Source organism: Strix aluco, chromosome 1, assembly GCF_031877795.1.
Source record: "Strix aluco isolate bStrAlu1 chromosome 1, bStrAlu1.hap1, whole genome shotgun sequence".
Lineage (NCBI taxonomy): Eukaryota > Metazoa > Chordata > Aves > Strigiformes > Strigidae > Strix > Strix aluco.
Window position 1 is genome coordinate 119,433,881 of NC_133931.1, and position 16,051 is coordinate 119,449,931.

The 16,051-nt window shown below is 39.2% G+C and overlaps 1 protein-coding gene across 7 annotated transcripts in view; it reads left to right on the forward strand.

Annotated features, from left to right (window-relative positions):
• NRP1 (neuropilin 1) overlaps positions 1 to 16,051 on the forward strand; it is a 113,652-nt gene that overhangs the window by 39,568 nt on the left and 58,033 nt on the right. For all 7 annotated transcript variants that reach the window (XM_074832586.1, XM_074832604.1, XM_074832595.1 and 4 more), the window contains exons 4-5: positions 7,115 to 7,296; positions 11,898 to 12,125. In XM_074832586.1, the coding sequence (XP_074688687.1) occupies positions 7,115 to 7,296; positions 11,898 to 12,125 (410 nt within the window). The remainder of the gene's footprint in view (positions 1 to 7,114; positions 7,297 to 11,897; positions 12,126 to 16,051) is intronic.

A 16,051-nucleotide genomic window follows, 5' to 3' on the forward strand; every position in this document is an offset into this window, starting at 1 on the left:
TCTTATTTGACAGACAGAAACCTTTTTCCATGAAAAGATAGCATTTTTCTATGCCAGAAAGTTATGAACTGAAGTTCCTCAGTGAAGAGATTTAAAATTGAATGTTTCTTCCCAGAAGAGGTTTTCATTTTTATATACTGGGATCATTATATTATAATTTATTACATTATGTGGAAAGCATTGAAATCAGTAGAGTTTGCCCTAACTTCAAGATCAAATCTTTTTCATTGGTAAAATGCTTTTTGCAGATAGATATGCTGAAGACCTTAGCAGATGAATTTTGCTTTTACTTCCCCTAGGACATTGCAATACTAAAATGGCAAAACCTGGTCCACAACCTCTGATTCTTCATTTTCTGCACGACATTGTTACATTCATTCCTGGAGTGAATCCTGGTGTTCACATGTCTGTTGAGGAATTTTCCAGGTTTTATTTGCTGTAAATAGAATAGAAGGTAAAATATTTTACAAGGTAAAATATTCTGTCACCACTTGCACCCTCTTTAGCCATATATCAGTGTAAACTGGCTTAGATCCATTGACATGAAGGGGCTAATCTGATTTGCAGCAGCTAAAGATCTGTCTACTGTTCTCAGTGGAGCTGTATAGATAAAAGTGCAGATATAATTTTGCTTATTTGGTTCAGATCTTCAGTTCTGCCAGTCCTAGGTATTCAAAAGGCATGAGCCAAACAACCAGAAGCATGTGATAAGATGAAGAATAATCAGATTTTAAAATAGTACTGATTATTTTTATTACTTCTGGGTTTTGAACTTTTATTGGTTAAGGTGTGTTGTATTTCAGATTCCTCTGTTCAGCAGAGAACTAAAAGCTTAATTTTAAAATGAAAAGGCAAATCCCAATGCATTAGATGATTCCAGAAACCAGTGTAATAACAAAACTGTTGCTAACATTAGTCACAATCAAACTGTTACAGTGTGTAACTGTAGATCTTCATCCATGTCTTTGTTACATCTTTTCTCTTTTTCACTACAGCATTGTCTTGTACTAAAATAGACCCTCGCTAGTTCATTCTTAATGGAGACCCACTGTCAGTTAATGGCATTAGTAAATTACTGAACAGTGGCCAAATTCCAATGGCCTTATTCCCAGAAATCTCTTAGGTTGACAGGACCTTTGTATGAGTAACTTCAGTGAATTTTGGCCCTGGGTGAAGACCATAAAAACACCAGCTCACAAAAGACCAATGGAAACAAAGGCCCCCCAAACTGACTGGGATTTCAGTAAATTACAAATCGTTAATCGATTGCAAATTGTGTATTTAAATATCCAGCACTTTAGAGAACTGTGGGATTCAAACGGTATGTTGTCTCCCTTACAGGGCTTCATCCGCACCATAAATCCAGTACAAGCAAAACCAGTTTAAAAGCCTCCTGCCATGGGCACTCACTCCCACCTCCCCCTTTCTCACAGAGTTTGCACTGCCTGACTGGTGCTAATTCAACTGTATGCTTGTCCGTGCTCGGAGAAATGATCTGTTGGCCTTTTTAATAGATTTAAGAAAGAAAGAAAGAAAGAAAGGGAGAGAAAGAAAGGGAGAGAAAGAAAGAAAGAAAGAAAGAAAGAAAGAAAGAAAGAAAGAAAGAAAGAAAGAAAGAAAGAAAGAAAGAAAGAAAGAAAGAGAAAGAAAGAAAGAAAGAAAGAAAGAAAGAAAGAAAGAAAGAAAGAAAGAAAGAAAGAAAGAAAGAAAGAAAGAAAGAAAGTCACTTTACTTATCCTGTCAAAGACACGTCCACACCAACAGTTGACTTGGTGGGATGGAGAAAGAATTCTCTGTTGAGAAGGCTGCAGTGTGTGACGGGAGTGAGCAGCCAGGCAGGAATGCACCACGCAGGACCCTGTGACACCAAGCACACTTGGAAGGGGCTAAAAAAGCAAAAAAACCTGCAGTTCCCTGCAGTTCCCATGCCTCCTGGTGTTCAAGGAGTACCTGTGCCCTGCTTAGGCCAGGTGGCTTGCTGCAGACCCAGCAGTCACCCAGGATCCTCTGAGGGCCATGTGCTGCTTTCACCTCCACCAAGGTGTGTTTTGAGGCCTATGTGTGAGGACTTATATCCCCTCCGTGTGAATACCTGCACAGACAGTCCCAGCTGCCAGGGAAGTCTGACATGTCTCTGCAGGAGGAGGCTGCCCCTCCAACACCCATTAGACAGGTCACCTTGCCAGGGTGGGGCACAAGAAGACCAGGAGAGCAGCCAGGCTGCATGGAGGCTCAGATGGAGAGCAACCCGACAGACACTGAGGTTACAGGCAGAAAAGCAGCCTGTTTGGGTCTGTGCTTATTTTTTTATTTTTAACAGTATGTACTTCTTTCTTTTGTTGCTAATAAATTGGGATTAAGGTTGGTGTCCCTTGAGTGCCTTCAGTTATTAAGCTTTTAGCTCTGGGATACAGATTGCCTTGTGCCACAAGCACTGCAGTAAATCCCACACCTCTAACCCTCAGTCACTAATGGGGCACAAATCCACAGGGCAGAACAACTTCAAACTCTTTATTTAGATTTTCTCTTGCAATGCCTTCTGTTCAGCTAAAATGGAGTCTTTCAAGGAATAAATAAAAATTCTCTATAAAATAAAGGCAAAAGAAAGATGCATACTAAAGCAAATTCTCAGAACCGAAGATAGTCTGACCAGGGTGGGTAATTTGTGTCAGGGAGAGATTTAGCAGCTTGGTGGAAGTGGAATCACAGTGATAAAAGAAACAGAGAGGTGGAAAATCTTTTCATTCTAACAGGTGAATAACTGAAATACTCATAACCACCCTATAGATGCATATCATAGTAGGCTGCAGAAAAGTATGGCGTATTCAAATGTAAATTATAGTTGTATACGTTTCACTGATTGTTTCATGAGGTTAAATGGCAGATATTTAGATTTCAGCTGAGTTCTGCATATGTCTTGGGAAGGAAGTTTTTTAGGCAAAAGGCATAAGATCTCACTGTCCTAATAATAGGAAGTAGAAGTATAGCTTGGCAGAGTGGCTGGCTTCAGCAGCAGGCAGGGCTTTCCAGCACTTTCACTTCACTTTCTGCAGCACAACGTGCTGTGGTGCATCTCAGGGGTCACCAGCGTGTTTAGAACTGAAACCAGATGTAAGCACTGTTATCACCTCCTAGAAACTGAAAATAGAAAATTCACCAAAATCTGTATTCTGCAGCTGTTTATACTTTTCATTGCCCGCTGCTCATTTTATAGGTATTGCTTGGCCTTTTCCACAAACTCATAACTTACACTTTCCAGAAAAAAGAGAAAGGTTTTTGCAATTCCTTTAAGAATTTGTAGCGGAATTCTAGATCTCGTCATCTTTCTAATGGAACTCTGTCTCAGACATTGTTTTACTGAACCATAAAATTAGGACTGTCTAGTAATGGCATGTTCAGGCACCAGCTGGGAGGAGTGGGGGGAGTGTGTGAGCTCTGCAGTGTATTTCAGTAGGCTCCCACCCCAGAGCCACGCACAGTCCTTGCACACCCCAGAGATGCAAGCAGAAAGCAAACAAAAATGGGATATCTGGGAAGACACAGAGAAGCAAAAAGGGAATGCTTTCTGCATTGTGGCACACTGGCTCCATGAACTTATCTGCTGATTACCCCCTCTTCTGGGCAGGCATCTCCTGTTTTCGCACATGGACTCGTGCTTTAGTCTTTCACCTGAAACTACACTCAATGGCTAGTGCCATGTTTATTTACATCTCTGTGCCATAAACCCTAAAGGACTATAATATTACAAGAAATATTTGCCACACCATTGACAGCAGTAACTGAGTGAAGAATTGCCAAGTGGGAAATCCAAATTTGCAAACTCAGTATTCTGGGCTGCACGCCAAGACTGTCTGGGTGCTGTGGAGGTGACACATTCAGTCTCCTCACAGGGATGCCAATGTGCCAACTGCATCCCTGGCACAGCATCTTCTCCTGACAAACTTATGGAGAAGAACTGCTACCAAGTCCAGAGGGAGATGCAAGCTGCTTTCTGAGCTTCCTTGGCAGCAACTCCATTTTCAAGTTGTGACTGTACTTTCTCCTATTTACAAGAACAGTTGTTTGTGATACACTATGGTCTCTGGTAGGATTTTGAAAAGTGCAAAAATGACAGCAGGACATTGGCTTCCAAGTATAAACTAGTAAAATCCAGAGTAATTTCATTTCCCTAAGAAAAAAATAATATAGATACTCATTTACTGCAGCCCAGATATCAGATGTTACTGCCTGTGTGGGAGAATCTAAATCCGTTTGTTAGCTGCCAAGTGATAGACTTGATCCTTAGAATATGAAGGTTGTAGCGCTGTTCTCTAAAGCTTCCCCTTTTCAAATTGTACTTTGTACCCATTGTCTCCCAGCTAAACTTCTCTTCTCTCTGTCAGTAATTTTTCAAAGCAAAAGAAAAAAAATTGAGAAATTGTCCAATCTTCCACAGGGCTGAATGACCTATAACTTTGAAAATCCATTAGAAGACAGCCTTTTAGTAACCAAATTGTGTCATTTACAACTGCACAGCAGCCAGAAAGAGCACCATAAATTACAATTCTGTCACTATAAGAGACAACGGAAAGGTGTGGGCAGGCTGTCTCTATAAAGGAGGAAACATAGGAGAGTGATAGAATCTAATGTGAATATTTCTTGCAAATTTGTTTCATATAACAGCAAAATTGGTACTTAGAGGTTAATTATTTTTTTGGCTGTATACAAAAGACTTAGACTATAGAAGATTATTTTTAGGGTGTTGCAGAATAAAAATACTAAATTCAAACCTTTTGGTTTGTTCTTTTCTTCCTTATACATGAAGTAAAAAACCATGTAAAAATTTGTTTAGCATTTTTAGTTAAAATTTTTCATATAATTTAATAATTCAGAAATAGGATTCTTCTTGATGTTCATTTGAAAATTTATCTACTGTTGAGATCTGAGCAATGAATGGTACCTGGGAAAGTGGTGAAATAATGTCATCATGGGGAGAAGAGCAAAGACTGTCACTCAGATGCTGTGGTTTTATGTGATTGCTCTTGGAAAAAGGTTGTCTTGTTAAAAATTCTCAACATTAATTTTTTTCATAAAGTCTAAAAACTAACAGCCTGCATCCCTGAGTACTTCCAATAGGTTTTGCAGGGAACCTAGTGCTGGTATTTTCAAGGATATTTCTAAAGAAAAAAAAAATAAAGAAAACAAACAAAGAAGAACAATTCTGAGGTCTTTTTACAACTCTCCTCCTAACTTTCAAATCCTGTTATACATAGATCATAAAGAAATTATAGAAAGAACAGAAGTCTAATTTTAAAAAATGCAGGCTACTTAAAGCATCTGTAAAATTATCTCAGAAATGAACATTTCTTATGTGTATTCCCACTAATCTGAAATGGGACAGTGAAGCTAACTAGCTGAGCAATTGCTACGAGAAAAATGAAATACATAAGAGGAAATACAGTTAACACAATATTTCACATATGTTAATGCTTACAGTTCCATCAGTGTCAGCTTTATTTTCTACTTGATATACAGCAAAGCTGGCACACAATTTTAACTGATGAGGTAATGTCATTTTTAATTTAAGAAGCCTTAAGCCGTCCACTTTAACTAGTGATATCATCTTTGCAGTTGTCTCATGGGACTTCATGTAAACATAAGTAATGTGCCCTGGACAGTTTGGAGCAGAGTTGTTAAAAATGACATTGGTCATCATGAAGACATTTTTTTCCTTTGATCTCTTTAAAAATGTCAGACACACTTTATTGTCCTGTCATTTTTAGCTCTTCCTTGTATATTAATATGCTCAGAACATTTCAGTGAATGTAACAGTAGAATAAAGGTCTAAACAAATTAATGGCAACATTTTAATGTCAGTCGTAGTAGGATAATGAAAAGTAAATGAGATTGTCTGTCTAACAACAACTTGTTAAATAAAACGGCAGCACGGGTGAGACACGAAGAGTCAGGGACAGAGAAAAGCCTTTTGCTGCAGTCTGAAAGAGGCCCAGAGCACCACGAGGCTCCAAATGCCACCACCTTTTAGGAGAAGATTAAACTGATTCTACAGATTATGTCTGCTCCTTCTTCCTGTCCGGGGTCGAGTGAAATCATCTGTTAATAAAACTTAGAAAGAGACCTGTCTCTGCACCTGCAGCTTCTGCCTGCCCGTGACTTTTATTCTCATTTGTATTCTCTCAGCTGGCTCAGTACACCAAGCTGCTGGGCTCTCCTCAGTCCTCTGAAACCAAATCTGTCAGGCCAGTCCCTACATATTGACATCTCTGGTGACAGGGCTGAGGAACCCTAACGTGACTGTTGCTCCCAGGCAAACTTTTTTTACTACCAATCATTATTGCATTATTGTATGCTTTTGCTTTTGGAGTCCTTAGGAATGAAGCAAGTAACCAGCCTGTTCAGTAATCACATGCTGTACAAGTATGAATATTATAATATGCACTTCTTGATTCAAATACCTAAGCAAAGATGATTTGTAATGAAACAAGTTTTGTCTGAGCACAACCAAGTGCTCTGACATGTGGATTTTGTGATTTGCTCCAAACTATTTGTCCAGCTAGCAAGGAAAATAACATATTTTTCTACCACTGATCTGAAACATGGTAGAGTTTTGAACAAAATCTAATGTTTAGGGATTTATTTATTATTCTGTGGACATATGTTTGGAGGACAGCATATGGAAATCAAAGTATTGTTCATAAAGAGCTCCAGCCAAAAAGACATTTTTGAATTCATAACAGAACTTCACAGTTTGAAAAGAATGCTATGCATTATGTATTGATAACAACACTACACAGACAAAGGAACACAATTTAATAATACAGAATTGTGCTCATGAGATTTCCTTTTTTTTTGTTAATTGGTTACTTTAGCTGACATTGTCTGCAAGCATAATGGACACCATTCTTCCTAATAGTTCCATGTTGCCAGATGATGTCTACAGACATAATGTAGTCCATTTTAATTATTTCATTTTGCTTACATCTTTCAGCATAATGCATTTTCCAAGCAAGCTAGCATTTTTCTTGATTATCTATGTTGTGTTATGGTTTCTAAATTAATTAGGTCTCCTTCTTTCCTGGAAGTTAAAAGTTTCTTCCTTCCATTTATCTACCAGGTATGATTATGTTGAAGTGATTGATGGAGATAATGCTGAAGGACGCTTATGGGGAAAGTACTGTGGAAAAATTGCTCCCCCTCCTTTAGTGTCTTCGGGACCATATCTTTTCATTAAGTTTGTTTCCGACTATGAGACACATGGAGCAGGATTTTCTATCCGTTATGAAGTTTTCAAAAGAGGTGAGAAACAATTCATTGTTATATAGCTCATAACCTGTGGTTTTTGCTTGAATCAAAAAGTTCACCATAATTCTTTGGAATGGGGGGAATGCATGGAAATGCTTGAAAGAGAAAATTTTATTACCCTTGTCATTCCAAGGTGGGGCATGTATTCAGTGAGCGTAAATCTTTATGAATCTAATGGGTCAGCTTCATCTGAGGATTGACTCCTCTGGCTGTAATGTGATAGTCTTCATCAGCTGTTTGTTTCGACCCTCTTAAAACCTTTTTTTGTGATAATAATTACTGTATGATTTACAATGTTACTGCCTTAACAGCACTGCAACCTTCTGAGTCCCTGACTTATTTTGGTTAGTGCTTTGCTCTGCATTCCCAAGAGATGGCTGTGGCTCGGAAAGGACAAGAGTACACATGGGCAGCAGATGATGCTGCTGTTGCTTTCACAGATCATGTCTGGGAGGTAAAGGAGGGGAGAAGCTCACACTGTTCACAGGCTTATCCTGCTGGATGTTTGTGCTGGTGAGCACAGATTGGTGTATGGGGCACCAAGAAAACCCAGAGAAACAAACAGTTCAGGATTAACCAGACCTATAGACAGTCCCTCTTTGATAACTCCCTGAGTCAATTGCTAGAAGGGCAGTAAGATTTTTTTTTTTTTTGCATACACCTTCCCTATAGCTGGATGGAGATAAATAATTCCTATATTCTGTGCCTGGAGAATACAGGACCGGAACTCATAATATATAAAAAGACAATAAGCTTAACTTTATAGAAAAATCAATGTTTAGGGTCATATTTACAAAAGCAGGTCAAAACTCCAAATTTCCAATGCACACCACTCCCAAACAGTGCCCATTTTCAGAACCCATTCAAGTGCCTTTTACACACCTAAACCAGAGCCAGATTTTCAGCTGTGTTCAGCACATGCGCTTGGTGGCAGCTGTACTGTTAATGAGGAGAAGCACAGTAGTAAAGTCTCTTTCTATTGCATGCTATTGCTGCTCTGCACAGTGCTAATTGGGGCCACAGACCTCTTGTTCACCATCTTCCCTGTCTGTAAATCCACTCTTGGCTCCCAGAAATTCTTGTGGTGACCTTCAGGGTCACATTTTTTGAAAGAACTCAGCATCCAAATGACACCAAGCTTTCCTGAAAAAATATCTCTATTTATTTTGGTGTCTTTAGGAGGTTAAACTCTTGAAACTGTGTCCTGAAGTTTCTCAGTGCTTATATATACAGTACCATCTTTCACAAAGAACAAGGCTGAAACACAAGAAGTAGTGAAAGAATGACCTGTGAAACAATCTATTTTAGCAACTGAGCGTTTTCAAGAAAAAAGCTTTTATTTATTTCCTAATAGTGTAGTAACAACTCAGAGCTCTGACAGGAACGTTGTGTTTATTTCCTTGTGTGGTCATTTACATCTCTCAATGATATACATTAACCATGTTAAGATGGCATTATGAATGTGATTTTACACACACAGAAGTCAAGAAACTCAAAATTATGGCTCCCAGAGCAACTTTAACTCTGGTTCATTCCACATAAACTGTATATTAAGGCAGGAAAGTTATCACCAGGTACAGTGTTAGAAAATGCTGTGTGTACACAAAGGATACAAGTTATAGTTGCTGTGGGAACACAGCCCTTTTTAACTTTTGAGTTAATGCATATACGCTATTCCAAATTTATATTTTAGTATCTGTACAAATAAAGCTGACAAGTTCACTCTGTTACACAGGTGAAACAGTGGCTCACACCAGACTAGTATGCTTCATTTTAGCATATTCACAATCTAGCTCACCATTTCCCGAATGTGAGAGGTATTAAAATGATCCTGAGCTCAAGGTCCTGTTGTGCTGAGCTCAAGGCTCAGTTGTATTCCAGTACACAGTATATTTTTGCCTATTATTCCTGTGAGAGCATCCTTAGTTTTTGAAAAGAAAAACTGCATTACAATACCTGTATCCTAAGCTGAATTCTAAACTTTAAAATGCCGCATGCCATGGAAATTGTAAGGAGAGACCAGCACACATGGTGACTATGGTAAATGAAGCATGAGCTTTGAGAGTAAGAGCTGCCTTTACTTCTCATCCAGCTCCTTAGCCAGAAAGACCCTGAAGAAGTTGGACACCAGACTAAAATATGAAATCCATATTGCCCAACTTTTAGCCCACCTGAAATGCTAATAATTTTGGCTTCGGCAGCCAGTCTATCTTAGGATGGATGAGTGGCCTGTTCACTAGAAGAGGATCTACATGGTTCACATTCAACATTCCTAACTTTAGTTGACTAAATTTATGGTGTAAAAGACAGTGTCAACCAAGAAGGCAAATGATTTTCTGACTCAGTGACACCCACAGAGAGCAAATTAAATTATCCCCAATGTCAATTCTTTTTCTTTGCTCTCTCTATTGCCTCCTCTCTTGTTTTCCTTCAGCTTATATCTCTTCCTTTATTTCATACACATACACACATGTAGTTTCTCCACTTCAGAAGTATCTATTCTGTCAGGTCTCTGCTAGAACCCTTTCTGCCAGTTTTCCATGAAGATCGCCCCATGAATTTCCTCGTACCCTCAGTGTTGATTTAATTCCTGAAGCTTCTTCACAGTGTCAATAAAGGGTCAAAATCAGTGGAGGGCATTTTAGTGAGGCAGCTCTTCGAAAACAGTTTTTGTTTCTTGCACCAGATTGACTTGAACATGTTTAAAATAAAGCAAGCTGGTATTGAGATACCATGTGTGAGTATAAGGAGCCTGACGATTGTGCACTCACAGAGACAGGATCTGGCTGTATTTAATAAAGCAATAATGATCCTGGCTTACATTTTATATTGCATCTTTTATTGGATTCCAAGAGGAGTACAGAGCACTTTATGCTATGAATGGCATAGCAAAGCTATTTTATCTTGGAACAGCAGCTACTGGTGGGAGTGAGGAGCAACAATCAGAATATAACCCTCCCATACACGACAAGGAGACAAGGGAATGACAGGGAGAGAAGAGAAATATCCAACTAATGTGTAAGGGGTAAATTTAATTATAGGCAAAATGTAATTTCCCAAATTGGAATGGGTCAGGTTACGTGAGCATTAATATCTACATCTTCCAAAAGATGCCATGAAGTGTTCTGAATATTGATGTGATAGCTCAAGCATTTCCTATCAGTGTCTGCTGAAGGACAAAAATACCTGAACTGACTAAATTCATTCAGACCTCTCTCTTGCATGCTGAATTTAGCTGGGAGGTAGCCAAATCTGTGGGGGGTAATGTGTTTGGCACATTCACAAGGGAAACATTTTCTATGGTGAAATAAGAGTATTCATATATGCAACAAGCCAGACTGTTTTCCCTCAATGATCTGTGTTAAGCATTGGAAATCCTCTAAGGCTTCTGATGCTGGGCATCCTCATCCAAATTGAAACCTCACACATACTCATCCTCCAGCACAGACCTGCCTGTTGCAACCAAACTGTGTTGCCTGTGTCCTTCCTCTACTCCATGTCCAAAGACCTTCATCTGAGTCATCCTACTCAAACTCCCCAGGTCAGCTGCTATCCAACAACGCCCCAAATCCTATAAATCACTTTCCATTAAGTTTGGAGTGTCAAAAGTCAGAGAGGGGTACCAATGCTGACCTTGTGGGAGGATGTGTGGGCAGTGCCTGCAGCTGACTTCTGAGCACACCTGCAGATGTGGGATCCACAGAGAGGATTCCTGAGGGACCTAAATAAGGGAGAAAAGCAATCTGTCAGCAAGAGAGGGACTCTGGTTTTAGTCCCCTCGATTCACAAAGGCAAATCCAGTGATCTGGCCTTTTATATCCTTGCATCTTTACTGCCACTTTCCTGCTCCACCAAGAGCACTGTTTGGAGCATCCCATTATGCCATGGTGGGGACATTGGAGAAAGCTGGTGTGTCAACATTGACATTAGGTGACTTTTAGCAACACTGCCTGTAATCACACAGTTTATCATGCCTGCACTAACAGCAACATTTTACTGGTGCACCTGTGTCAACACCACTCAGAATGAGTCACTCACCCTTGGTACATGTACGAATTACCTTTCACATTTAGTTTGTCAAGGAGGCATAGGTCACATCTGGCAGAGTTACTGAGTCAGTGCTCCAGGAATCTGAAACCACTACTCCCTCTACTGAATTCACTCACCCGCTTTCGTAAAAAATTCTATTTCACCAATAAAAGCCTGTCAGCCATAAGATTTAAAGATTTGAGCTTGAAGGGACTATAATTATTTCTCTAGGGCTCTGTCGAGATTTCTGCAGCTTACACTTTCATTGTTCCCACATGACTTTGTATTTGTCATAATTTTTTCTAGAGCTGGTACAAGTTTTCATATTGTTCCGTACAAATTGAAAATTGGAGATCCGACAGTATATGTGAATTGCGCTTTAAAACCTGACTATCAATAATAGGAACAAGCTGGCTGAATGATTAATGCAGCGATTAAAATGAGGTGTTTCATTGAAAAGCCACCTTTGCTGCTGGAGAGACAATACAACCTAATTTGTTTTCCAGCTAACTACTTTGCTTAGTAGCATAGTGTTAACCCAAATGATTTTTCTCTTTCTCTTGCAGGACCTGAATGTTCCAGAAACTTTACTTCTTCAAGTGGAGTGATAAAGTCTCCTGGATTCCCTGAAAAGTATCCTAATAGCCTTGAATGCACTTATATTATCTTTGCACCAAAGATGTCGGAGATTATACTGGAATTTGAAAGCTTTGAGCTAGAACCTGATTCAAATACTCCAGGGGGAGCATTCTGTCGCTATGACCGATTGGAAATCTGGGATGGATTCCCTGATGGTAAGAGAAAAATGGACTGTGATATGCATAACCATTACTCTGTAGTGGGCTGCAGAAGGCATATTCTCATTTTTTTAAATGTCATCATGCCTGATTTATGTGAAACAAGTTGAATTAAAGAGAAATGGGGAAAGTGCTCTGTAAATTCATTCAGTAAAGCATACCACAGTGTGAATGGTTTTTTTTAATGAAATATGTTTAATTTTGAACAGTTGGCTTGGGGGAAGCCTCTGTTTTTAGAGGGAATATGTGGTGGACCTCCTACACTAAAATAAATTAAATCTGAAGCCTTATAATGGGTCCCCAAACTTTCACAGCTAACACATGAGTATTGTCCAGAAATTTCCAACAACTTGCACAAACCGGACTTCAGGTACTAACCCTCCAGCTTGTGTAGGAACGGGGTTACAGACCAGCCGTCAAAGAAGAGAATTTCTTTGCCAGAGAAAACATGGTGTCCATACAATTGGTATCATAGTGACTAAATGATTACCCAGGTCAGTAAACAGTCATTGAGTTATTCATTCAGGTGGCTTTGGTGACTGGGCACTTCAGGGTTCCTCTGTTATAGTGCTCTCTCTTCCAGCAGTATAAGCAAATCCAAAGGTTTTATCTTTATTTGTTAATTTATAATCTCTGATTAGCTGGGCACATGTGTCAGGGTGGGTGTGCTTGGTACCCTTCTGGAACTTACTTCTCTGCCATCTCAGTAATTTTCCACTTAGCTGTTGACCATACTTGACCTTGTGCAAATTCACTAAGTACATAGCTAGATATTAGCTAAGCCTATAGAGCCAGTGAGCCCTGATTTCACCCTCCACCCTCATATCCCTGTTTTACACTGAGACTGATGAACAAAATTTCTCCGTTTTTTTCATATATGGCAATAGGTCCACAAGATCAAGTCCCCTGTAAGTAGGGCAGCCATGTACCAGTTCTTCAAGGACCCCAGCTTAATAGTCTGCGGCTCCAACCTAAAAGGGACTGTTCAAGCTGAATGCCTAACCTTTAGGGTGCCCAAATGCCTATACAAATTGTGCAAACAGATATGTAAAACTGATTGCGATGCCATTTTCACTGTTTCTATCTACAGCATAAGCTGATAAAGAGAAGCATCTTGAAGCTGTCCTTTTTTTCTTAATTTTGTAACTTGTAGCAAAATTCAACCACTGGAGATTTATACTGTTTGTGTTGGGCACTAATTACAGCTATTTCAGTTTTCCACTGGTGTGATAACCCATATTAATAGATATTTTTTTTGCTTTTATGAACAGCAGTGGCAGTTTCTACAAACTGCTAATCCTACATTAATATTTCATTTAAATGAAAACATATAACTTAAGTAACATATTTTAATAACACATTTAAACTTGCCTGTTTTCCTAGATAAATCTGAATATAATTTTAATTAAAGCTTTTATTGATGCTGCAGAAAATAGGTATGTGCTTTTTAACGTATATTTGTTTTTCCTTTCTCTTTTATGTTTAATGGGTTTATCATGGCTCTTTTCAATCCACTCCAATAAATAATGAAGAAAGATCCATAACAGTAGCTGAAAGACTATTTAGTATTTAATGCCTCAGTTAGGAAAACAGTATTGTAACACTGCAATAATGATGTCTGGAACATTTAATAATAGGTTTATTTGTATATAGGCCAAATCTGTCCAAGCTGAATTCCTGCAGAACTTGCATTTAAACTGACATGTGAAAAGATGATCCAATCAATCAATTTACGTGTAATATTACCAAAAAGAAATGCATTATTGTTAGTGTCAGAGGGTTTCAAAGCGGTAATTTCCTGGTTCAAGAAAGTGACTGAGCCATACTGAAGAGCAATTAACAGCAGACATTATCAGCCTTCCAATTTGCTCACAAACTGTCTAAACCCAAAATGATCCTGACATCCAATAAGGGTGTTTAGATGTTTGTAAATATTCAGCTGAACTTGTAGACTCAAAAGAAATGTTTTCTTAGATACAAACTGTTCGAGGTTGCAGCAGTTATAGGGAAATGTTTGCTGCATCATTTCACTGTAGGGTGATCCTTAGCCAGCAGTCAGTCTCTCTTGTTTAACCTAACTTACACTACAAAGGCAGGGAGAATGTGATTGCTTCTCTATAAATGCATCACAGGATGAATCCCTGGGAGGAAGAAGAGCTATTTCAACCAAAGAGCAAAGCTGACACAGGAAACCACTGGTATGACCTGGCCATAAACTGAAGATAGAGATTAAAAATTTCTAGATATGAAAAAAAGAGTATCCAGATAATCTTGCAAATAAAAAAAAAAAAAAAAAAAAGGAGAAAGGAAGGCAAAATAAATCTCATTTGCACCCACATGGAAGTAGTAAATCTCTGAAAAATATTAGACTGTATGGTTGCCTTTGATGAAGGGAGGCTCACCCAAGGTGAGTCTTTCAGCCATTTGTCCATTTCCCTTTAGTCCATGAAAAAATATTCTGAAGCTACATCTACACTATTAACTAAAACAGGGCCAAGACACTGTTGTGTGTACTTCTTAATTGCTGACATACTCCCTTGCACAATTTTAGCCCACATCAGTTTGCACTTTCCCAAGCAATTCCTAAGCACACTTTGGAGGACAGTGAAAGCCAGGGGTGGTTCCCAACAGGCATGCTGGACACAGCCATCCTGCTTCAGAGGGAAGAGCCCTATGGAAGCGAGCTGTGTCACACTGTTAGTCTGGTCCCAGGAACAGTCCCTGGCCACTGGCTGCAGGTCTGGAGGGTGGTCCCTGGCCTGTTCTATTTGGTGATATAGCCATAAAAAAGGAAGCTATTTTGCTTTGTTACACTTGTGTTACAGTTGTGTTAGAGGTCAACGCTGCCCTTGCACTACACTGACATAAACATGAAGTAGAAAGATTTTTTTAATGTTTGGAAAAAATGTATATCCTTCAGTTCAAATCGCCTGCTCCACAGCAACACAGCTGTGGTTTGCTGGGATGGTGGCAGTGTTTTAATAGGACACAGAGAACAGTTTGATGGAAAATCGTTGTGGCTGCAACCCAGACAGAATTAGATAGACAGCCCCCTGAACATGCTGTTCTCACCCAGCTCTGGAAACTAGGTGTCAATGTTTGAGCCAGGCACTGTCAGTCCCTCTATTCTCAGCAGAGAACTGCACCCTACTCTGACCTGTCTCAGACATCTACTTTAGGGTGCAGTTAATTGACCTCTGGAGGTTCTCATCTCATGTGACTGTACTGGGAGCTATGGCTCACTAACTCAGACATAAACTTTAGATACCTAAGTTCAAGCAGATGAAACCCAACAGAAGTGGACAATCTTTTCACTGTAGAATTTGATCAGCTACCATCACTAGACATTGGCAGGAAATGAATTTTTTGTTTTCTACGGTTGTGATTTTTTTTCCTTCCTCTCTTAAAAGAGCAAAACAAAAGAGAAATGTTGTCTTAAACAAATTTTCACAATGATGTTTAAAAGGATATGTCAAAATCAGTATGCTTCCATTTACATTTGGCTTCTACGTAATTGCCATTTTTCTGATGGAAAACAGTTTTCTGATAGAAAATTTGCCAGAAACTATAACAGTCATTCACAAAAACGTTAATCCTCAGACTACCTGGTTGTCCTTTTATTGGATTGAATCTGGCAAGTGCTGAGTACTTGCGTCTTGATTCTGCAAAACATGTGCTTATCTTTGAATCATGTGAGCAGTTAGATTGACTTCAAAAAGAATTCGCCAAGGACACTTACGATTCTGAAGTTAAACACTGGTGTAAGTGGGTTCAGGAGGGGAATGGTAGGCATTCAGGAATGCCTCAAAAATGGCATTTTGTTTCTGCATAACTGCATGCCAAGGAGATCCTTTGGTCTGTTCTTTAAAACAAAGCAGTAAATGAAACAAACCCTGTTGGAGAATATTTGGGAACTACAGGTT